Here is a 23,943-nt window from a genome sequence, read left to right on the forward strand (position 1 = left end):
TGGGAAGGACCTAAGTCATAGGGTTGTTGTGAGGATGAAGTATGTTAAACCACATATATAATTATTTATATTTAACAAATTATCTGTCCTTAGAGGCCACCATTCTGTAAAACAAATCACAGCCAGAGTCTACAGGGATGCCCAAATACTCAACAATTCAAAATACGTTTCTCTCCTAACTTACTGTTCCTTTAATTGTTCTCCAGCCCAAGAGGACAATACTGCTCTCAATAGGTCGAGATTTTTAAACTTAACTATCAGGGATAGAATAGGGCTCTCACAGTCCCCCAGGGGGAAAAACTCTGCATTTCTGCCATCCCACAGCTCAGCTGGGGGCTATTGCTGTTTCAAGAACCAGATAATGTCTGGCAGGTCTGAAAGGCCTGGGGAGAATCTTTTAACTAGTTCCCCTTTTGTTATAGAGCAACCCCGATATTAAACGGGTTCCTGGCTGTGGGTCCTCACCCGCGCGCTTTAAAGGGACTTATGAATACTCTACTACAGACACACGCAAAAGGGTTAATAAAAGGTTTATTTACAAGAGAAAAAGAAATAAGGAAAATGTACAACTCAGGGAGAAAATAGGGAAATAAAGTCTTTAATGAGCCCTACCCGATCCAACGACCTGGAAACCCAAAGTCACTCTCAGAGCTAGACGGACGCCGCGAGCTGGCCGAGGGCCCCAAAATGGAGAGAGCCCCAAAGCCCACATGTCTGCCTTTTGTATCCACCTGGCTGCTTAACCCCACCCTCAGGTCCCAGCCACCTTCCCTTGGGTGGTGATGGGATGTAGAGTTCCCAGTGTCTTTGGCTTTGGCCTGGGGTGGGGGTAGAGTCCACAAAGCCTGTATGGAATTTGCTTTGGGGCAGCCTTTTCCCCCTAACACTGGGGTGGGGGTGGAGTCCACAAAGCCTGTATGGAATTAGCTTTGGGACAGCCTTTTTCCCCTAACACTTTCACCCCCACTATCACCCCCTTTCAAAAAGAGGGAGGTAGAGGGAGTTCCAACTGTTATAGGACAGGGAGAGGGGCAGCCCAAACCCCGCAAACCTGCCTATTCTACATGGGTTCTGCCATCCGCCGCATCAACACAAAACATAGGAGACTTTAATGGGAAGGAACTTTAATAAAACTAGGAAACAATACAGGTAAGGCAAAGAGTCTAGTTTCTAAATGAAGCACCCAAAGTTACCCATCCCCTCGTGGGTAAAAGTCCATCCAAATGGGATTGGCCCAGAACAAGGCCCCAAAGCCTGCTAAAAGTCTAAAGCATCTTCCAGTGGGGACCCACAGAAAAGGGTCACAAACAACTGGATAAGCCCGGAAGGAAAAGAGCAAAATCAACATCAAGATAAAAACTGCCATTGTCACCTCCCCATGGGTCTCACCCACATCTGTGTCACCCCGTCCACGACCAAAAGACAAGCGCAGTTTCTTTAATTGTCTCTAGGCTCCATGCGCCTCCTCCAGTTCTCCTGGCTCCATCCTGCTTCCTTCCTTCCTCAGTCTCTTCTGCAGCTTCTCCTCTTCCTGCTCAGCTCCACCCTCCCTTGGGTGGGGCAGGGAACCTCCCCCTTTCCTGGGGACCACCCTGTTACACAACTAGTCAGGAATTAGCAGGAATAAAGGGAGCAAGGTATGGAGAATTAAGAAGGACCCCTCCCCACCTAGAAATGAAACGACCTTAGAACCCAATTGTTCTACAGCTCAGTGCAGCTCCCCAGCTTTCCTGGGACTGCCAATGCCTTTTGCAGCGTTCATGCCTATTGCTTCCTAATGAACTCTGTTGCTAGCTTAATTCTGGTGCTTCATGAAACTTTTTTTTTTAAAGATTTATTTCATTTTTATGCATACAAGAGCTGGGGTACAGACCAGAGGTGCAGTGGAGTGAGAGGATTCACCAGAGTGGGGAACAGAACAGGCATATCGACTGAAATACACTGCTGAGGGGAGCAGCGGGTGAGCCAGGAGAGGTCTGCCGCACCAATTGGGTAGCTCCCTGGCCAGCTGGGGCTCGAACTTGTGCTTCAGAGGCTGCATAGGTTAAGTCTTAACCCCTTGCGCCACCAGGGAGGCCCGCTTCGTGAAACTTTTATCGAAAGATACCAAGGATCCTCGGGTGTTGGGATTCTCAACATAACCCTCCAAAGACCAGACCGTAATCACACAGTCATTCTCACACGACGTCTCAGTCACTACCACTAGGAAGACCTTTCCCAACTGCCCGGATTACAATCCCGGCCTCAGCTGCACGACTGCGCAGGCGCCACGCCCAGACCCGCTCCATGCACATGCGCAGTACCGACACCTTCGGCCCTTGGCTTTATACCCTTTTCCTTCACGCCGCTAAGTTTCTCATTTCTCCTTTGACAACTCTTGCTTTTCAAACTCACGCTTCTCACTAGCGATTTTTGTTTTGAATACCTTCAGCAGCTATGTGAAACTTGAGACACTTTGCTCTCCCGAAGACCCGCCTCCCGAAGAGGGGCCGCGCTTCCGCGTCGCCGGTCTCGCGAGAGGATGACGTTTCACGTTACTTCCTTGTTTCCAGAATCCTTAGCGCGAGGCGGAAAAATACTCTTAGCTCAGCTAGAGGATTCCTGCAGCCCCCGCTGCAGCTGCCCGCAGCTCTCCCTCTGCTGCTTCTAACAGGCAAATGGCGGCCCCCGAGCAGCCGCTGCCAATGGCCAGAGGATGCCAGAGTTCTTCTGCGCTTTCCCCGCCCCGGGGCGATCGAACCCTGCTTGTGAGACACCTGCCAGCCGAGCTCACCACTGAGGAGAAGGAGGATTTGCTCAAGTATTTCGGGGCACAGTCGGTGCGCGTGCTGTCAGATAAGGGGCGACTGGTAAGGCCCTTGGTTGGTGGCCCCGGGAGAGGGAGCTCAGAAGACAGCAGAGTGGGGAAGATGTCCTTGCGTCATGTTGTTCCCCATCTTTCCGCCCTTACAGCGCCATGGCTTCCTTGCCAAGCCGGGTTGTCATTGGCTTGAGCCTGGATGAGTCACAGCCACTCATAGCAGGAATTTAGAAAACCCAAATGAGGGACCAGGAAAAAGACTAATTATAATAAAGTGAAAATCAAAATCAACAGGCAGCTATAAACCAGAGACACACTAGGGGGGTGGGCGGGAGGAGAGGAGGGGTTAGGGTCAAAATAAAATGAAGGGGGTGGGAATTGTATGGGGAATATAACCAAGATGAAAATGCATACATTGTGCAAAAATGAAAAATGATGTAAGGATTATGTAAAATAAAAAAAAAATAATGCAAAAGTTGCAAAACAGCTCAGTGAAAACAAGCTGGCTGTGGCAGTTTGCACCCATTCCTGAGGAAGAAATGGGGACCAGGAGGATGTGGGCAGTGTCATGAGCACATACTGTAACATCTTTAAAGAGATCAAAATGAACAAGCAACTATAAACCATAGACACACTACAGGTGCGGGAGGAGGGCGGAGGATCAAAGCACGGGGGTGGAAATTGTGTGGGGACTATAACCAAGATGAAAATGCATGCATTGTGCAAGAATGAAAAATGATGTAAAAATATGAAATAAATAAATGATTATGAGAGGTCTTAAAAAAAAGAAAAAGGGCAAGTGAGAAAGGCAAAGCAAAATAGTGGGGAAAAGTATAGACATCTTGAGTATCTCAGAACTCCTCTGAGTTTGGGGATATTTTTCTTAGGCTCAGGACTCTCAAAAATAGGTAACAAATGATTTAAAAAAAAAAAAAATCTTAGTTTGTCAAAATAGAGGGGAAACTTCTGTAGGTAGTAATGTGGGTAAACTAGTTAGAAAATCTCCACGGTGTTTTCTTGGCCGTGTTTTACCCATACTTTCAAATAGTTCAAAGACCAAGATTTTTGATTTTTTTTTTTTTGACTGAGTAAAGTTCTTCATAAAAAATATTTTTAGACTTAAAAGTTCTCAAACAGAAAGTTGCACAATTACAGGACTTTATTTTCTTTTATACCTAGAGATGTTTTAGATGGGTTTCTCTCATTAAAATAATAATAGCAATGTTAAGTTTCTGCAAGATGGTCTGGGATGAGGCAGGACATCAATGGTTTTAAAGTCTGGCAGGCAATTCTGTAATAACCATTGAGGGTTGAGAATTACTGAGAAGAAAAATTATTTTTGATCAAAGTGTCACCTATTTCAGCAAATACAAATATTTCATATAGTTCAATGTAAGCACACTTAACTAGGTCATCTTGGATCAGATTATTCAAATTTAGAATGTGTTATATTCTAAATATACAAGCAACTTGTAAATACTTTAATGAGCATTGATAACTTGCTTAGCATAATGATTTATTTGCTTTTGACTTATGTTCTTTATGATGATTTTGACTTATGTTCTTTATTTGTAGCTTATATTTATAAATAGATTCCTCCCATTAAGCCCTTATTTCAAGGATAAAACACAAAGGTCATATGCATACGAGGAGTGATATTTTGTTGATAAACATTTTTAAACTTTTCATTGTATAGAGGAAAGTTAGATGTGTTATAAATAGTAGATATTTTAAATTTTGCTTAGTTTAAGAGTGGCTCTCTCTGGATAGGAGGGTTTTTTTAACTTTTGGTCTTTGAACTATTTAAAAGTGTATGTAAGATATGTGTGTGTGTCTGTGCACGTCTATGAAAAAGACTACATAGCTTTCATCTCAAGTTTGATCCAAAAGAGTCAAAACCATTTTGCTGAAATCAGTACTATCGATTAAACGATCTTGATTTTTCATCCTTTTACATGATTTAATGTGTCAAATTACTGTCAACTGGTAAAGTAATTTGTACTAATTCTCTTTCAGAAACATACAGCTTTTGCTACCTTCCCTAATGAAAAAGCAGCTATAAAGGTATGCCTTTTTCATTACTATTAAAGCAATAATTTTTTATTATCCAGTCTTGGCTCAAAAATGAAATGTTAAATTAGTATTTAAAAATAAATGAGTTTGTATTTCAAGAGTTTGCCTAACAGGGTTCATTTGGCTTATTAATTGGCAGATCTTATCCAATGTTTAGGTATTTGGAAATAATACAGTAGATTAACTGGAAAGTGAATTAAAATTGAATTCCAGTCTTGTAGGTAGTTTAACATAACAAGTTCTGAAGGCTGTACAAATTGTTAACTTTCTCTTTTGCAAGGCAGGATGTTTTAAGCATTAAACTATATATATAATAAAACAATTTTTTGTGTGAATGGGAATGCTTTGAGAGGCAGACCTTTCATAATTAATTGAATTTTGAGAGTAAAAGAAAGGTATATGGACCTTCCTGTTTTGAGTGAACCTATGGGGCATGGAAAATTGTAAGAGCTAAGGCTTAAATGTAAATAGGACTTGGAAAATAGGTTGAGTCTAAAGTTGGGCAAGAATGTGGTCAGCTCTGAAAGATACCTGGTAGATTTCCTATAATAGATTGGATATGGAAAAAGATTACAAGTAGGAAGACCTAGTGAAAAACTAAGACAAGAGAAATGTTATAATTGTCAGGGCGAGAGAAAGGATCTGAATTAGACAGTAAGAAAACAGAAGTAGATACATATGGTGATAGAGGTTGAACTTGTAGGTCTTAGGAGCTCTGTGAATATAAAAGTTGAGCAACATGTAATAATTGTGATTTTTTTTTGCCATGAATTATTGGGTTATTACATTAACTGACATGAGGGGCAGGATCAGAGGGTGTTTGTGAAGGAGAGGATGAATAAAAATGTCGTCCTGTTCTTTTTCCCTTTTTTCCATAGCATTTATTAAAAAAGGAAAAAGAACAACAGAACTAGGAGTGCTGAGTGGGGAAAGTTAAGTTGGAGTTAAGGACATTAGACTCATTATGAGCAACCACTTGAAGGAGGGAATTTAGCTAGTGAGGGGACTATCTGGGAAATGCATTCCAGTTAGAAGAGTAGCTGAAACTGGGGCTCTGGTGCGGAAGCATACCCGCCATGTTTAAGGAAGACAGCGTGACTGACTAAAGCATACAATCTGAGGGGAGAAAATTGGATATGAGATCAGAGAATTATAGAGGCCATATTATGTAAGTATTGTAAGGACCTTAGATTTGACTCTTGAGTATAATGGGGAACCTTGAGAGTATTTTCACCCAAGTAACAACATAATTTGACTGTTGTGTTGAGAAAAGATGGAAGGTGGGGAAGAATAGAAACAGGAAAATCTGTTAGAATGTTACTGAAATTCAGTCCAGAGGTAATGGCTGTTTGCACAACAGTGGTAGCAGCAGAGGTGTAAGAAATACTTAGATTCTGAATGTGCTTTGCAGATAGGAGCAAATAGGATTTCTTGGTGGTGGATAAGCAGTATGAAAAAGATGAATTGAGGATGATTTCAGGATTTTTGGCACAAGTGAAAAAATGGATTTGTTATCCATTAAAATGGGATTAGATCGCCAAGAGAATAGAGAAACTAATAATAGGCTCTGGAGTATGCCAGCATAAAAGTGAGAGAAGACACAGCCAGAGACTGAGTAGTAGAAACCAGTGAGCTAGGAAAAAAACTGTATATAGGAAAGTACGATTCTTGATACCAAGTGAAGAACAGTTTGATGCAGGGCATTTGATCAACTGTGTTTAATGCAGTAAAATGAAAATTAAAACTAGGAGTGACCATTGGCTTGGCATCACAGCTTGTTTTCAATGATAGGCAATGTCAGTGGAATGATTAAGGATAAGCTTTTATTGGAATTAGTACAAGACTGGATAAGAAGAGATAATCTTAGAGGCCTAGATAGCTCTTAAAGAGTTTTTCCTCCAAGAGTAATTAAAAAGGGGAGAACAGTGGTAAATACAATCATATGAAGGGGAAAAAAAAAGATTTAGGATGGGAGAAATAGAGGCATGATTGTATGTTGATGTGACAGAGAATTACCCTTAGAAGTAAGAACACTCCCCCCTTGTTGCCCCCACACACACCCCCAACCCCCACCATTGCCATATAGTTTCCAGAGAATAGAAGAGAGATTCTTGAGAGGATGATTGTGGGTTTTCTATACAAGTCAAGCAACCAGATATAGATAAAAGTGTGGGTAGTTAATACCTGATAACAGAGGAAAGTAGAGTAGTATGGCTGCAGATGCTGGCAGGTGAGGAGTTGTTATGGTGGGAAGCTGAAGTTCTCATCTGGTCACTTCAATTTTCGCAAGTGGAGAAGAAAGGTCATAGTCTAAAAGAATAGAAGAGAAACATTGTGAGGTAAGGAATAAGGAGAAAGTACAAAATACTGTCCTAGAGATAGGTGGGGAAAAAAATAAACTTAGAACATAACGTCATTAAGGGCTACCCACTGGATTTGTGACTGCAGTCATGAATTTAAAGTTTGACCGGTGCAACATGTTGTTTGTTTTTCCAGCCATTTTCAGCTACTTGGGTATAAGCAGAGTTGAATTTAACCAAATTTTACTTCTGCTAAGTGATAGGAAGCTGTCCCTTAAAAAATATTAAAGACATGGCAACCTGAGATTAAAATTGGGTAAGAAATATCCAAGGAAATATTAACAGTATTAACAAAGAACATGTATAAATTACTTTATATATCATCTAACAAATAATTTTTGGTACAATGATTACACTTCTTAACTCTTTTCTTCCAATTGAAGGCACTGACAAGACTCCATCAACTGAAACTTTTAGGTCATACGTTAGTTGTTGAATTTGCAAAAGAGCAAGATCGAGTTCATTCCCCATGTCCTTCTTCAGGAATTGAGAAAAAGAAAAGGTATGTAGATAGATTTTCTTGATATTTTAAAGTGCTTTTTAATCAGCTATATTGATACTGTATTATTTTCAGGCTAGCAAGTAAATAATCAAACAGTAAATGATATCTTACTCTATTGAATTGTATTAAAACAATATGTTTACTTATGTTCCTAATTATGCATAAAGAACCTGAGTATTGCTTTAATATTAGGAATTAATCAATGTGAAGTGGGAAGAGAGTGAGGTATGAAATATTTCAAATGGGAGGGAAAGTAACACTTCCTGTCGATTAGCCATAGTATGGTATTAGGAGTCAGCATGGCCTTTGAAACTAACGACTGGTATTTACTTCCCAGTTGTAACTCTTTGTAGTTCTATAACCTTTACAAATTTGCTATACACTGGTGAGTCTCAAAATTAGTCCTGTATTAGCTTCATTCTCTAGTCTTGTGATTAGAGTATAGGTTCTTGGGCCTCACCCTGCCCTACTGAATCAGAAACTTGGGAAAAGAGTGAGGAGGATAAGGCCTCAGCAGTCTTTTTTGACAAACTCTTTAGGTGATTTTGAGGCACCTTAAAGAAATCTGAGTACCACTATTTTATACCACGTAAACTTTATTTAAATTTGTTTATGTTGTCATTGATAGCAATACCATCTTCTTAGGGTTGTTGTGAAGAGTAACTGAAATGTGGCATATTTTGCATAATATCTGGAATAGAGAAGGTATTCAGTAAAGATTAATTCTGTATACCATCCTTTTCACTGGTGTTTGCTTGAAAGCCACATTTGAAAAGTAAATGTTTTTCTCTATGCAATTATTTACTCTATTTCTAGTAAGATCAAATTTGATTCTATATTCCTAGATCTGAAGACCCTGTGGAAGATGATAAAGAAAAGAAAGAACTTGGTTGTTTAACCATAGAAAATGGAATTGCACCAAACCATGGGTTAGCTTTTTTTGTTTATATTTTGTTATTCTTTAGATTTTATGTATATATATTGTAGGTAAAATAATTTTTAAAGGATATTTTATGTATTATTTATTTTTGATCTTTTCATTAAACATTTTTAGTTACAAGAAGAGTTGTCACTGAATTTGATTTCATTAATATATTTAGAGCTATAAGATAAACTGACATCTCATCTTATTTTTCATAATGCAATCAAAAGTTCCATTGTTATTTGAATGTATTTATTTGGATCTTTTAGGAACAAAGTACATCTAAAAATACCAAGTGGTTTGAGCAACCTTGTTAACAGGTTACCTAAAATTAGTTATTGAAATGAAACTTGTTAAAATAAAAGCATTTTAAATATTTTTTTTAGGCTGACCTTTCCTCTAAATTCATGCCTCAAGTACATGTACCCACCACCTTCAAGCACTATCCTAGCAAACATAGTAAATGCTTTGGCAAGCGTGCCTAAATTCTATGTACAGGTAAGTGGAGTAAAACTTTCCTCAATGTAAATTTTTGTGTAACTTGATATATTATTTCCCATGATAATTCTCATTTTTTCATTAATAGTATTAATCAGACTTTTTCTAACAAGCAGGGATACTGCAATATTTTGAAGGTGTCTATTTCAAACTACTATAGCTAAATACCATTGAATGGTGACTTATAAATAATTGAACTTATTTTCTCACTGCTGAATCTCGAAGTCTAATATAAGAATTGACTCTTCAGCAAATGCTTGAAAGTACTGATAGGAATAAGATACTTCTTTGATATACAAACATAGGTGATGTTTCTTTCCCTTATTGTTGTCCTCTGTAATTTCATAATCATCAAGGTTGAAAACAGCTTTTCAGTAGATTTTGCATTGCAAGAACATGACAGTTTTAATAGTAAGAATAAAACTACCTGTAGAATTAATGAACATTGTATGAAGGTTAATCTTCTGAGATTATCAGTGCCTTGTTTTATTTTTTCTTTGTGATAATAAAGGCAAGAGGTGGACCTTCCTTCGTACTAATCTCATCAATTGCTTTACTACGTAGTTTTTAAATATGTAAAATGTATGGTCAAGTTGCACCATCATTTTACCATGTGATTTGAAATGTTCTTCCACTTTCAGGTGCTTCATCTTATGAATAAAATGAATTTGCCCACACCTTTTGGACCAATTACTGCACGACCTCCCATGGTAAGGAAGGCCTTAGAATTTTCAGGATATGGAATGTCTCTTCCTGAGGTGGGATTATTGAGGCTGAACTTTACATGTATGATATCAGTGACTTCTAATTGAAGATAGGTAACAGATAAAGTTCATGTCACTATAATAGTCAAGTGGAGGAATAAAAGTGGGTAAACACCAAAATGTGAGAAAAATGCTTTTTATAATGGAGACCATCATTTCTGCCACTGTTGTTTAGCTTTGACCCAGAACATTGTACCATCTTATAAGGTAATTACATCTAAACAAAACTATCTAAAATCTCTATTGTCCTGGCACATAGGCAAGAAAGATTGCCTCTTTTTTTTTTTATTAGAATTTACTATGCAATTCTATCAATAACTTAGATGGGGGTAAATGGATAATACTATTGTTCTTTTGCTAGAGTACTCGGTATTTATTTAAATAATAGCAATGAGAAATTATTTTTGAGTTTTAACATTTAAATTGAAAATTTATTTTTCTGTTGTTGACTACTTCTATAATGTGAATATTATTAGCTACATAATTTCCCTTTGTCCTGGCACATAGGCAAGAAAGATTGCCTCTTTTTTTTTTTATTAGAATTTACTATGCAATTCTATCAATAACTTAGATGGGGGTAAATGGATAATACTATTGTTCTTTTGCTAGAGTACTCGGTATTTATTTAAATAATAGCAATGAGAAATTATTTTTGAGTTTTAACATTTAAATTGAAAATTTATTTTTCTGTTGTTGACTACTTCTATAATGTGAATATTATTAGCTACATAATTTCCCTTTGTGACTCCGGTACCTTATGCCTGGCCCATTAGAATATTAAGATTATGCTATTAACAAAGAGAACTTACATTTTAGTTACTTAACACAATATAGGTTATTTCTTGCTTAACATTTCAAAACTGGAATAGAATGATGGTTTGCTCTTCTGAGTCCTTCAAAAAATCCAGGTTGGCCAGGGAGTGACCATGCAGCCTATAGATCAAGAAGGAAGAGAGAATCACATGAAAGGTTTTTTATGCTGTTCCATTGACTAACACTTAGTTACATAGTGAAATCTAGCTGTAGGGAGCTTTGGAAATTCAGTCCATCTAGTTGCCAAAGAAGAAACAAGTTTTTTTTTTTTTTTTTTTTTTTTTTTTTTTTTTTATAGAGGCATGTTTTTCTTTATTTGTTTGTTTGCTTGTTTGTTTGTTTTGTTTATACATGCACTGGGTACAGTCAGAAGTGCGGGAGGGTGAGAGAATTCACCAGAGCCAGAGCGGGGAGCAGAGCAGGCAAAAGGACCAAAGTACACTGCTGAGGGGAGCAGCGGGCGGCAGGAGAGGTCTGCGCGCCATGTGGGACCCTCCTCCGGTGGCCGGGGAGCAGCTGGGGATCGAACCGGCGCTGCAGAGGCCGCGGGCAGCTTCGCAACCCAGCGCTCTACCGCTGCGCCACCGGGGAGGCCCTAGAAGAAACAAGTTTGTACTCACCTAACAGTCTACCACAGCCAGTATTCCCACGATATATATTGAAAGTATAAAAGAATATCTTGAGATGGAGAGAGAGGAGGATATTGTGTCCGAATGGAAATGGTTTCTTTATTCTGTAAACATCAAACATTGCTTTAATATTTCATTTTGTTCTTTCAATTAGTATGAAGATTACATGTCATTGCATGCACCTCTTCCACCTGCATCTCCTCAGCCTCCAGAGGATCCTCCTTTGCCAGAGGAGGATGAGGAATTTTCTAGTCAAGAATCAGAATATGAAAGTAGTGATGAAGAAGACCGGCAAAGGTTTGTAATAGCACATAATATTTGTTTAGATTCCAAGAAAAATAGAATACTGAAAAAAGATTCTCTTGCTTTTTTTAATTTTGCATATAATTCATCATAATTTGAAGTCATTACAATTTGTTCTTTCTCAGTCCCTCAATTATACTGATGCCATACAACCATTTTATTATTTATAAGCCCAATACAAATTTAAACTTAACATTAAGTTTAGTTAATGTTAACATTAGTAAATAGCTATGTTTCTATTGATAAATAAGGAAATCTTTCCTTTGTCCCAATGCAGAATGACCAAACTAATGGAACTAGCAAATCTTCAGCCCAAAAGACCAAAAACAATAAAGCAGCGCCACGTGAGAAAAAAGCAAAAAATAAAGGATATGTTGAATGTACCTTCATCTGCCTCACACAGGTAATTTTGTTTTTGACTTTTGTTTTTGAATTTCTGTATGGTTTGTTTAAGCATAACTCACATAATTCCTCAATCCAGGTTTTAGTTCATGTCTGTGTATGTGGTTTATCAGTGACTTCCCACTTGCTAAGTTCACAAGTGTTCATAATTCTCTCATAGTTGACCAGATATGGATAATACCGACTACCCAGCTGTCAAAATTATATCACTTGATTTTATTACCATTTTCTATCTCCTGCCTTACTGCTCTCATTCTCTTATCCTTCCATACTTCTTTTGTGTTTTTCTTTGTTTCTCATTTCTTTTTGTTTTAAATATTGGGTTCTACTTGTTTGTATCCATGGTTATTTTTCTGTTCATTTCTGTTTTCACCTGTTCGAGCCAATAGTTACCAGATCTCTCTCTAGATTTAGCCTCCTAACACCTGAAAACCTCATTTTCTACTTTGTTTTTGCACCAGAGTATCTTATATGCATTTAAGATACTATCCAAAACAAAATTCTTTTACTTTCCTTCACTGTCTTTTTGCCTCCGGCATTCATAGTTCTGACAGTGGCATCATCATGTGTTTATGTGAAGTTATATTAGTTCCTTCTATCTCCACTACCTGGTATCAGACATTTTTAGACTTCAGAGTATGTGATCACATTGAAAAAATATACAGCTTACAACACAGGACCATTAAACTGCCTTTAGATATTTAATGAATCTATGGTAGGGTTTACTGCTAAATATATATGGCTCGGAGCATAATTCCAAAGCTGAATGCCAGTTGCATTTTCAGTGCATTAATGAGCTAATGAGCAGTAAGCCATGTAGACAGATGATTATTATATTACCAATTTTATTACTAATAAAGAGAAGACATAAAATATGAATGAAAGGATTTTGAGGCCACAGGCAGCTGAGAAATTTGGAAAAGAACTTAAGAAGGAGGAGACATTGGAGTAGGCCTGTAAAGGATGAGAGGTAAAAATTAGGTAGGGAGGAGCTATCCAGTATAAATGAAAAAGTAAAAGGAAGGCTCCCATAGATAATTTGTTAGATAGAAATAGGAGCGGATGGTGAAAGAGAAAGCTGGAAAGACATGGAGAGATCGGCCTTAAATGTTAGGTAGTGGTATTTGAATTTATTGATGGGGCCATTGTTACATCATTGACATTCAAAAAAAAGTTAAGAATTTCTTTCAGACTATGTTGCCCTATAATAATCTATCTAGGTGATAAGCAGATTTAGCGTGAGCATCAGGAGTATAGGTGGGAACGAATTTTATTACATAGAAATTAACTTTCCACATCTTTGCATGTTTGTTGAGTACAAAAATGACCAATAAACTGATACTCATTGCATGTGTATTTTGTTTGAGACTATATTAGCCCTTTTGTTTTTTATTCTGATAGACATTTTGTAATCACATGACGCTGGATTGAAATTATGGCTTAAATTTTACTTGTCTGTTGGCCATAATATTCCATGTATTTTAATAACTTATAAGAATTACCATTAATTACAATTCTAATTTTATTTAGTTTTTCTAAGGTAAATTTCCCTTGAACCTGTAAGTAACTTTGTAAATTGAGAAAGGAATTTATTAAAATTATCTTTCATCCATTTTTAAAGGCGTGGGTCTTTCATTTTTGTGGGTTTTTTTTTTTCTTCACGTTAGGTATAAATATGTTTCCCACTTATGTATGTCTTGACACTCTAGTCTTATGCTTTTAATCTCTATAGCAGCATAGAACAATTAAAAATAAATAATACCAGCCAAACTAAATTTTATAATAGCCACATTTAAAAGAATAAAAGCATGAAATTAATGTTTTATATAAATCAATGTATATTAAGATATCACTTCAGCAAATAATTAATATAAAAAGTTACTGAGATGTTTAATTTTTTTTTGTACAAAGTTGTCAAAGCCTAGTACCTATTTTACATTTACACAATATTTTAATTTGGACAGCAACATTTCAAATGCTTATTACCCTCTTCTGGCTAGTGACTACTCTGTTGGTTATATATAGTTGTATATACAGTACAGTACATAAAAATGTTTATATTAAGAATAGGGTGAACTTTTTTGCATCTTGGTAAATATCCTGAAATTTAAAATCAGTAGGCCTCAAGTCCTGTCTGTCTCTTACTGAGTGATATCATGCAATTTCTTACCATCCATTAATCTCAATCTCCTTACCTCTGTGAACTAGGAATTTACATTACCCATATTAGAACACTTGTTAGAGTTTATAGATGTGTTAAATGTACGTCACTTTGTACAATGTTGTGATAGCTTTGTCAGTATTAGCTTTTTAAATTTAAAGTAAATGGAAAATAATGTTTTGTTCGAGATTTTTTTCACAATTACAAAGTAATGCTGTGATTGTTTATAAACAGCAGTCTACATCCTGTACTGTTACCATCAGATGTGTTTGATCAATCACAACCTGTCAGTAATAAAAAAATTGAATTCCATATATCTACTGACATACCAGCTGCAATTAAGAAAGAGTTAGAAAAGGAACAAAATTGTGATGAACCAAACGGTGGTAAGTATATCTAATTCAATGTACTGTGTGAAATTTCTTCTCAGTGAACTTTTTGTGTTTGAATTTAATTTTATGTATATTTCTGTGTGTTAGTGTTTGTGAACTATATTTAAAATATGCAATCAGTTTTTCAGTGTTGCAGAACACTCTCCATTTTGAACTTTTTATATACCTAAAATTGATATTTAAGGGTGAGGTTGTCACTAGACCTTTTATGTTTCTGATGAACTTTAGGGTGAAATTTAACCTGGTGTTTGCTGATTAAAAACATTATAGTTTAAACATTAAAATCAAAAACATAGAAACCTTTGCTTGTTAGATGTGATTTTTTTTTATAAATGTATTATTGATTAGGAAACGATGTGACTATATTCTGAGTTGTAGTTTTCTTATTTTTTTATTCAAAACATATAGAAGATTATTTATTACCAAGCTGTTCTTACATTTTAAGGTAATATACTGAAAGCAGACTTTTCCCTGCTTATTTTAAACAAATTTCCTGGCATTCTTTTGTTCTTTAAATCTTTTTTAATTTCTTAAAAAGTACAAGCTTATAGAAAATGTAATCAGAGCACCAGTACATAATATAAAATTTTAAGAAGTTAACACCTCAAACCCCGCTGCCCTCTAACCCACAAACACTGTAAATATTTTGTGTATATACTTTTTGATCTTGTCCTATACATGGTAGACTGTAATCAGAGATTACACATGACATCTGATTTTTTGGAGTTTTAAGTCTAGTGGAAGTAGTATACTATATCAGAACACAAAAATATATACTGTCCTTTTTTATAGTTGAATTATACTCCATAGTAGTTTACTTAGTCATGCTCTGATGGAAGTTGAAGTTGTTTCCATTTTTTTCTATTGTAGAAAATACTGGAGTATACATTTTTGTACTTGTATCTTAGAGCACTAGTGTGTGAATATAGGACAGAATTCTTCTAAGTACCTGTAGTTTAGTTAATCTCGGCTGATGGCATTCATTAGCAGAATGCCTTTAATAATTTGTAATTTATTGAGTGAATTACAAATTCCTTCTACACAATTGTTATTTCATAGTGGATAGGTAAACAAAATATTTAATTTTTTGAATAAATTACAGTTTAATTTTACACAATATATCATAGTGGATAGGTTAAATAAAATGAACAAAAAACAGAATGCCTCCCTCTCCCCACAAAACATGCATTCTACCGCTCCACTAAGTATTTTCATCAGATGCCTTCTGGCATTTCAAACTATGTCAGAAATAAACTCATTTCTTCCCACTTTGTAGACCCTCAAATATCACATCATTAGAACAGCCATTTGACTGTTTAGCTATTGTCTGTGGTTGTTTTCATATCACAGTGCCACAGCTGAAAAAGTCATGAGAAACATGGTGTGCAAAATTCTAAAGTATTTATTACTGTTTGAACCTTTGCAGAAAAAGTTTGTGTAACCTGTTCTAAAGCATTTGGAAAAGCACAAGTATTTTAGTGCCAAAAGATCTTAAAAATTAAAAAATGGAAAACAAAACTTATTAGATGGAAGGGATTTTTTAATGGTGCATGTTAATGTCAAATCTTAGATTTATTTGCTACTGAATTTGATGCATCCAATACAGGGTTTGGAAAGATCTTCCCAAAACCTAATTTGAACATCACAGAGGAGAATAAAGAGGATTCCGATGAAATGCCATCAGAATGTATCTCGAGAAGAGAGTTGGAAAAGGGAAGAATTTCCAGAGAGGGTAATTTTCATCAATATTACATTTTGTATCCATTTTCATCCTTCAGAAACAAAACAACAAATCCCTTCATATAATTTATCTTAGTTAAGACTTTAAAATATCTCTTTAGCTACTTGTTTTTAAATACCACTTTAGTTTTCAATTCCCATGATTTATTAGGGGAAAAAAAATCTCTTCAATACAGTGTTTCCTGTATATATTTGTTTAGAAAATCTTTTTCTTTCCAAAAACTTTCATATAACATCCTAAATCAGTATAAGCCACAGTCTCAAGTTATATATTGCAAATACAGTTGATACATCATCACATTACTGTGTCTGAGATGCATGCAAAGCAATTGTGTAGAAGATGCTTTAATTATTAGATGATTATAAGTCTGTGTAAGAATAATATAAAGCCTAAATGGTAGTTTTTACTTTTAAAGAATTTTTCATGCTTTCATACATGTTAGTATCAATGCAGATTTTTGATGAGTATTTTTATCCTATTAGTAACGTTGCTATATTTCTGGTTGTATCATTTTTTTTATTAGGCAAACTTTATCTACTTAATGCATATTTTGTCTACTTAATATTTGAATGTTGCAGATTTTATTTGAAGAATTGATGAAAAATCTTAATTTTATATCCTGTTTTGTTTTTGAATAAGAAATGGAAAAACTTTCGGTTTTCAGAAGTTACGAACCTGGTGAAGCAAACTGTAGAATTTATGTGAAGAATTTAGCTAAACATGTTCAAGAAAAGGTAAATATAAATGTATGAATTGGTTTTATTATTTTACATTTTTTCCTGGACTTACTTATTTGTCTTTTTCTTAATGAAATTCTAGGACCTTAAATATATTTTTGGAAGATATGTTGACTTTTCTTCAGAAACGCAACGGATAATGTAAGTGAGTCATACCCTCAAATTATATTTTGTTTTTATCTATTGCAAATTAACCTTTTGTCATTCTGACATTTTTCCTTTAGAGATAAAAAATATTTTAAAAATTGCTCTTATTTGTGTAACTAATCTCAATGTCTAAAGCAGAAGTCAAAACTTCTGTGTCAGAGGGCAGATAGTAAAAACTTAGTTATATGGTAAAATTGCTTGGTTCTGTCTTGGTAGCATATTCATGACTGAGTTTCAGAAAAGCTTTGCTCATGGACATCATAAGTTCTGGCCTCAATCACTAGCTTTAAAGCAGTAATTCTCAAAGTTTAACCTGCTTAAGAATGAGCTGGAGAGCTTCATAAGATAGTTTCCTGTATCATACCTAGACAATCTGGTTTTCTAGGTTGAAGTAGGGACCATGAATTTATGCTTTTAACAACTCATGGATGCTGATCCAAAGACCACACCTAGGAAACTATTGTTTTAATAACTCACCACAAATAGATAGCAGTCAGAGAAAATTTTTCAGATTCCTATGCTGGCAGCAATTTCTTTTATTTCTTATTTTTTTAAATATATTTTTTACTTTTTATTGAAAAAGAAAAACACCTTACTATTTCACTTCCGTGGTATATAGAGAAAACAAATGGATAAACTTAATAAAATGAGAATAAAACTTTTGTTGAACTCTAAGGCTGTTACCAAAAGAGAAGGGGGAAGCTGGGTGGGTAAACTGGGACAATGGGAACAATTATATGATGAAGGATAGAATTGAATTTTTAGTAGTGAACATTGCATTATAACATTATGTAAGTTTCAATCTGAAACATATTATTATAACATTATAACATAAGTTTCAGATATATTGTAACATATATTTTTATGTTATAACATATATAACATATATTATTATATTATTGTAATATAATTATATTATTATATTTTATTATATATTATATTATTACATATAATGTTATGATATTAATATATTATAACATATTATTATAACATAAACATATTATTATAACATTATAACATAAGTTTCAGATTTAAGAGTTAGAACTTAGAGTTCAAAAGCTTTATTCTCATTTTATTAAGTTTTCCCATTTGTTTTCTCTATATATCAAAGAAGTGAAATAGTAAGGTGTTTTTCTTTCTTAATCTGGCTTTCCTAAGCATAATGTCTTTAGGACCATCCATGTTGTTGCATCTGCCAGGACTTCATAGCTTTTCTTTATAGTGAAATTATATTCCATTGCGTATATAAACCATATCATCTTTATCCATCTGTAAGCTTATGGAATGTTGGTTCTTCCCAATTCTTGGCTATTGTAAATAATGCTACAATCAATATGGGAGGTGCATATATCTTTTCAGATTAGTGTTTTTGTATTTTGGGGGTAAATGCACAAAAGTGGCATAAAAAAACTAGATCATGAAATTCCTAGTTTTAAACTATAAGGAATGTATGTACTGCTTTTCGTAATGGGTCCACTGGTTTACTTTGCCAAAAACAATGTATCATGGTTCCCTTCTCTCTGAGTTCTCTCTTAACATTGTTTTTTTTTTTTTTTTTTTTTTTGAATAATAACCATTCTCAGAGGTATAAAGTAATGTATCCTTGTTTTGATTTGCATTTTCCTAACAATAAAGGATGGTGGACATCTTTTCATGTGCCTGATGATCATATATGTATGTCTTTTTTGGCTAGATATCTATTTAGATGTATTTTTCCCATTTTTTTCAAGTGAATGTTATTTACTTGCTTTATTGTTCAGTTTTATATGTTCTTTGTATATCTTGGCTATTAATCCCTTGTCACATGTAATGTGAGTGACTATCTTCCTCCATTCAGTAGGATATCTTTTCATTTTGATGCCCGTTCCATCCACTTTGCAGAAGCTTTTTAGTTTGATATAGTTCCATATGTTTGTTTTTGATTGTGTTTTACTTGGGATTATAGTCAGTCCCCAAATGCTTTTCTAAGACTGATACCAGAGTATGTTGCCCATGTTCCTTCGATGTATTTTGTAATCTAGGTTCTTATATACAAGTTTTAAACCATTTTGAATTTTTGTATATAGTATTAAGATGGTGGTCTAGTTTCATTCTTTTGCAGGTGGCTCTCCATTTTTCCCAACACCACTTTTTTTTTATATTTTATAGCCTGCTACCTTACTATTTTCATTTATTTTTGCTGGTAACTTTACTGGAGTCTTGGGGTTTTCTTTTTTTTTTCTTTTTAAAGTTTACCGGTAGAGGGGGTTGGAAAAAATTAAAAAAAAAAAAAAAAAATCCACTGGTTCCTTGTTTGCTAACATGCCCCTCTAGTTCTTGTTATTGAGCCCACTGGCTCCTAGTTTGCTAAACTGTTCTTCTGGTTCTTTTTATTTATTAGTCTTGGGATTTTCTGTATTTATTATGATGTTATCTGTAAATAGTGATCATATGGTATAGGCATTTTTACACTGACAGCAGTATTTTAAATTGTTCAACACATTCCCATTCACTTTTATCAAAATTGTTTGACATTCTTTGAATCAAAACCACTCTTTGTTCCTTAACTTCTAGGTTTGATATACGCTTGATGAAAGAAGGTCGAATGAAAGGACAAGCTTTTATTGGACTTCCAAATGAAAAAGCAGCAGCAAAAGCCTTAAAGGAAGCTAATGGATATGTTCTTTTTGGAAAACCTATGGTGGTTGTATCCTTTTAATCAGTTTATTCCAAGATCGTAGTTTTTAGGAGAAAAGGGTATAATTGAAACTAATTTTTGTATTATCCTTTAGAAATGTCAACCACTGACCTTCTAGCTTTACATACTCAGTTATAAACATATTATGGCTGAAGCAGATTATGGTGTTACTTAGATCTTTATGGGAAAATAAAGGACCATAAGATTATTAAAATTCACAGTCTAAGTGTCAACAGTCTAAATTATTATTAACAAAAGTACATACTCATGTTAATCAGAAATAAAGACATAATTAATTGTAATTTTATTATTTTATATTTTATTCTGTTACATTTTCTGTTTGAGAATTTCAGTAACCAGAATGTATCATTAATCTTTCTACTTAATAGTTAATGTAGTTTCCAACTATAAATCAGTAGGACACATACATTAAAAAAAATAGACAAATGATTAGGAGTAAGAAGACAAATATAAGAGATAAATTGAAAAACTGTGGTCCTATATTATGTTAGTTCTTGATGATTATCTTAAAAAGATAACTTTCATGTTTGTGAAGAAAACCTTAATTTTAAAATACAAGCAATTTGCTCGATCTGCTAGACCAAAGCAAGATTCTAAAGAAGGAAAAAGAAAGTGTTAAAAATTATTAAAGGTAAGTGTCGATATAACATGATAAAAGGACAGTATGTTCTTGAGATAAAATTAAGGATAAAATCCTTATAGAGAAGTAATTTGGTTACTAAGGTTTTTAAAGCAGCTATCCATCCATCATTCCCTCCCTACATCCATCCTTCTTTTTATCATTTTATGGAGTTCCATAAAACTTCAAGCTTATAACTATAAACTAAAGCCCATTTGTATGTAAAATTAAGTTTGTAGGAAAAATTTTAAAATGAGAATGTGTCTTTCTTTACTTTGTCTGCCTAAAGCAGTGTTTTTTAAACTTTTACCATGTTGTAATCACCTAGAGGGTATGTTAAAACAAACACAGATTGCTAGAATTTCCCCCACCCAGAGCTTATGATTTACTATATCTGGGATGGGGGCCTTGGGTTATCAGCCATCTCAGTTTTCCTGTGACCTGGTTGGAGCCAGGGTTGTGGGGGTGCTGGTAAGGGGGGTGTTTAAGTTCTAACACTGAAAAGGTGTCCACTACCAAAAGTGTCCACTACCAGGACAAGTTGATCACCCTTGGTAGGACCTATGGATGTGCGTTAAAATTGCTAATTGCACACTCCACAAATACTTGTGTATTTTTTGTGTAATAAAATATTTTGCCTTTCAAAAAAGTAGTTTTAATGCATACTTGAGTAGCGTAATGATTACAAATGGTAGAATTAAAGTGTATGTGACTGATTTAAGAAAGATGAGTGGAAATATATTCCTTTATTTTTATTTTATGTCTTTCTGCCTTTGTAAACTGGAAGAACATGAAATAGCTAGATCAAAATTAGTAGAGTTAAACTGAAAAAATAATATATAAAATTTTGCCTTTTTTTTTTTTTTAATTCCTTTTGTGAGATGTCTTTAATATTTGAAGTTGTAGAATATCTATGCTGGTGCAGTCAGAATTCTTACGAATACCTTAGAGAATAGTTAAACAATTTTGATTGTGTGTTAAAGGAAATCATTTATTTGTAATTCTAACATAACAAGTAAGAAGAAAATTAAAATGCGTTCTGCTGTTCTTCTTTAGAAGCATTCCTGCGTAAATACTGCTGTGTATCCTTTCTTGTCGTATCCTTTTTGGGGGTAGTGTTTTTTGTTTTTCCTAGAAATGTTTTGTCCCTCTCTCATCCATTGATCCAGATTAAACATTTCTTTTTTACAATTTATTCAGATGATATTTCTAAAGTTACTGTGTTGATTGAAGAAATCTTTTATGTTTTTTTTTCTTTTTTTTTTTTTTTTAAGATTTGTTGCTGAATTTTCTATGTGTCCTTTAGATTATGTAATTTTTTCAGGGAAAGTTAGTGAATCAGGTCAACTTATTTGGAGAATGTGTGCATTTGCTTTGACACTGAATTTAGTCTTGTTTATTATATTTAGGTATTTCCTAAACCTAATTCAATAACGTATTACTTTCCATTTTATGATGTATCTGGTTTAGGTGGTCTGTGTAACATGTTGTAAAATTTGATTGCGGAAAGGTTTTTTCAGTATACATATATTGAAAATTAAAGTAAATGGAATTCTGTGTAAGTTCCAAATAAGAGTAGTAGACCTTACTCTGAGGTCTTACTGAAATCTCCTTTAAGATACAGAGGAAGTAGAAGTATCTGTTTTCCTTTTTTTTCTAAACAAACCAACCAAAAGGAATAAGAGTTGACTCAGGGTAGCACAATATGTGAAAAGAAACAATCCTATATGTAAGTATGTAAGAAGAGTAGTTTACAAGGTTGGTGATCAGAAGCAACTGTAACAGAGGTACTCAGTCTTGAACTGTACACTGGAATGACCTAGGAGATTTTTCTTTTTAAATGATGATTTTTATAAAATAAAAACATAACAGCCTGAAAATATATACTGATGTCTAGGTTCTTCTCCTGGAGTTTTGAGTTAATTAGTCAAAGTGCAGCATGGATATTAGAATTTTTCAAACCGCCCAGCTGTAATTCAATATGCAACCAAAGTTGAACAGCACTGAGGACAGATTTTTGTACATAAAGATTCCTGGACTCTATCCTAAAGCTAATAATTTTGAATCTCTGGGAATAGAACCAAGAAACTAATTTGAAAAGGTTCCTGTTAGGTCTAGGTTCTGAAGGACTAATTACATCAAGATACTGTTTTGTTAGATTGAAATGGTTAAGTACCTAGTATCAACTTAGCCCTCTAGTGTTAGAGCCTCTACATTTCTTTTTTTACAAATTATGCTATTAGTGTTATTAAAGACAAAATTCAAAATTGTGTCAATCATTGTCAACCTACGAGGACTAAAAATTAGGGATATTAAAGATGCTATTTTTGATTTCTGTAGGCACAATTAAAATGTTTTATTTAATGTTATAAATGAGTTTCTGTATTTATTTAGATAATTAAGAATTTTTATATTGACATGATTCACTAATTTTCTAAATATGAGTTTTTTAACTTTTAGTTCATTGAAAACTAATGACTGTTTTATAATCATGATTTTTTAATGGACTTTTATGGTGTTTTAGGTTCCTTTTGAATTCCATTATCTTTCAAGTACTTTCCAACTTTGAGAAGAAGAAATCACCATCTGGACTATGGATCTGTGCGTAACAGCTTTTAAAATGTGTTTAAACATTTAATCTATATGCATTTAAATCAGCTTATTGGCAGTACATCGCATGTATTTTAATTATCTTCTTTATATATAATAAATTATTTTCTTTCCAATAAAAATGTGTTCTTAATTTTTCATTGTTTCATACATCTAGGAAAGTATAATTTGATAAGTATACAAATTTAAGGGACTTTTACAAGACTATAAACTTTCTTGATGATTACAAACATTGCCCTTTCTCATTGTTACCTGGATACCAGTGTACTTACACACTTCTTAGTCTTATTTTTTAAGAAGTGGCTTTGTCTGTCTAGCTCTGAGTTGTCTTTGTGTTTTTTTTTTTTTTTTTGCTTGTTTTGTTTAATAATGAAGACTATTTCACAGCTTAGAGAATTTGTATCCTTAAAATTAATTTACTGTTCCATTTTTGTGCCCCTAAATCTATCAAAATATCACTCAAAGGTGTTTCCCATATAAAATTATTTTTTCCTTTAGTGAAATTTGTTTCATCTGTGTAAGTAGGAAAACTTTGGTATATTTGTTCTTTAATTTATTGATACTATCCTGTGAGTAATAACAGCTTTCTCTTAAAATCACAGGTCAGGGCTCTAAGATGTTGTTGAAATATTGTTGCGAATCATAACTCCTTCCCTTTTCCTCATAGCATTATGAAATAGAATAATGAGAATATTAAAGATAGAAATTAAAAGTAGTATGGAGAAATGAACCCTACATTGTACAGATGTTTAGACATCAAAAAAGTAAGAAA

At 34.3% G+C, this 23,943-nt stretch overlaps 1 protein-coding gene across 3 annotated transcripts; it reads left to right on the forward strand.

Moving 5' to 3' along the window:
- Positions 1-2,555: 2,555 nt before the first annotated feature.
- Positions 2,556-23,282, forward strand: RNPC3 (RNA binding region (RNP1, RRM) containing 3). 3 transcript variants are annotated; one of them, XM_037498472.2, is made up of 15 exons: positions 2,556-2,849; positions 4,817-4,864; positions 7,617-7,735; positions 8,581-8,664; positions 9,044-9,155; positions 9,797-9,865; positions 11,516-11,658; positions 11,942-12,067; positions 14,462-14,613; positions 16,226-16,351; positions 17,000-17,094; positions 17,180-17,238; positions 19,798-19,930; positions 20,502-20,573; positions 21,618-23,282. In XM_037498472.2, exons 1-14 carry the CDS (start codon positions 2,658-2,660, stop codon positions 20,559-20,561), a joined length of 1,518 nt encoding a protein of 505 aa, XP_037354369.1. In that variant the 5' UTR covers positions 2,556-2,657; the 3' UTR covers positions 20,562-20,573; positions 21,618-23,282. The 3 variants fall into 3 exon arrangements, with proteins under 3 accessions (XP_037354369.1, XP_054546907.1, XP_037354370.1); XM_054690932.1 differs by having other exon boundaries at positions 23,086-23,282; XM_037498473.2 differs by having other exon boundaries at positions 14,465-14,613.
- Positions 23,283-23,943: the final 661 nt, after the last annotated feature.

This window comes from Talpa occidentalis, unplaced genomic scaffold (assembly GCF_014898055.3).
Source record: "Talpa occidentalis isolate TD23 unplaced genomic scaffold, MPIMG_talOcc4v2.1 talOcc4.9, whole genome shotgun sequence".
Taxonomy (NCBI): domain Eukaryota; kingdom Metazoa; phylum Chordata; class Mammalia; order Eulipotyphla; family Talpidae; genus Talpa; species Talpa occidentalis.

Bases quoted from the DNA above. Each gene is read 5' to 3' on its own strand.
- RNPC3 (XM_037498472.2), top strand. From the start codon at position 2,658: ATGGCGGCCCCCGAGCAGCCGCTGCCAATGGCCAGAGGATGCCAGAGT. The intron at 7,736-8,580 runs GTATGTAGATAG...CTATATTCCTAG, and splicing joins GGAATTGAGAAAAAGAAAAG to ATCTGAAGACCCTGTGGAAG. The intron at 14,614-16,225 runs GTAAGTATATCT...CATCCAATACAG, and splicing joins TTGTGATGAACCAAACGGTG to GGTTTGGAAAGATCTTCCCA.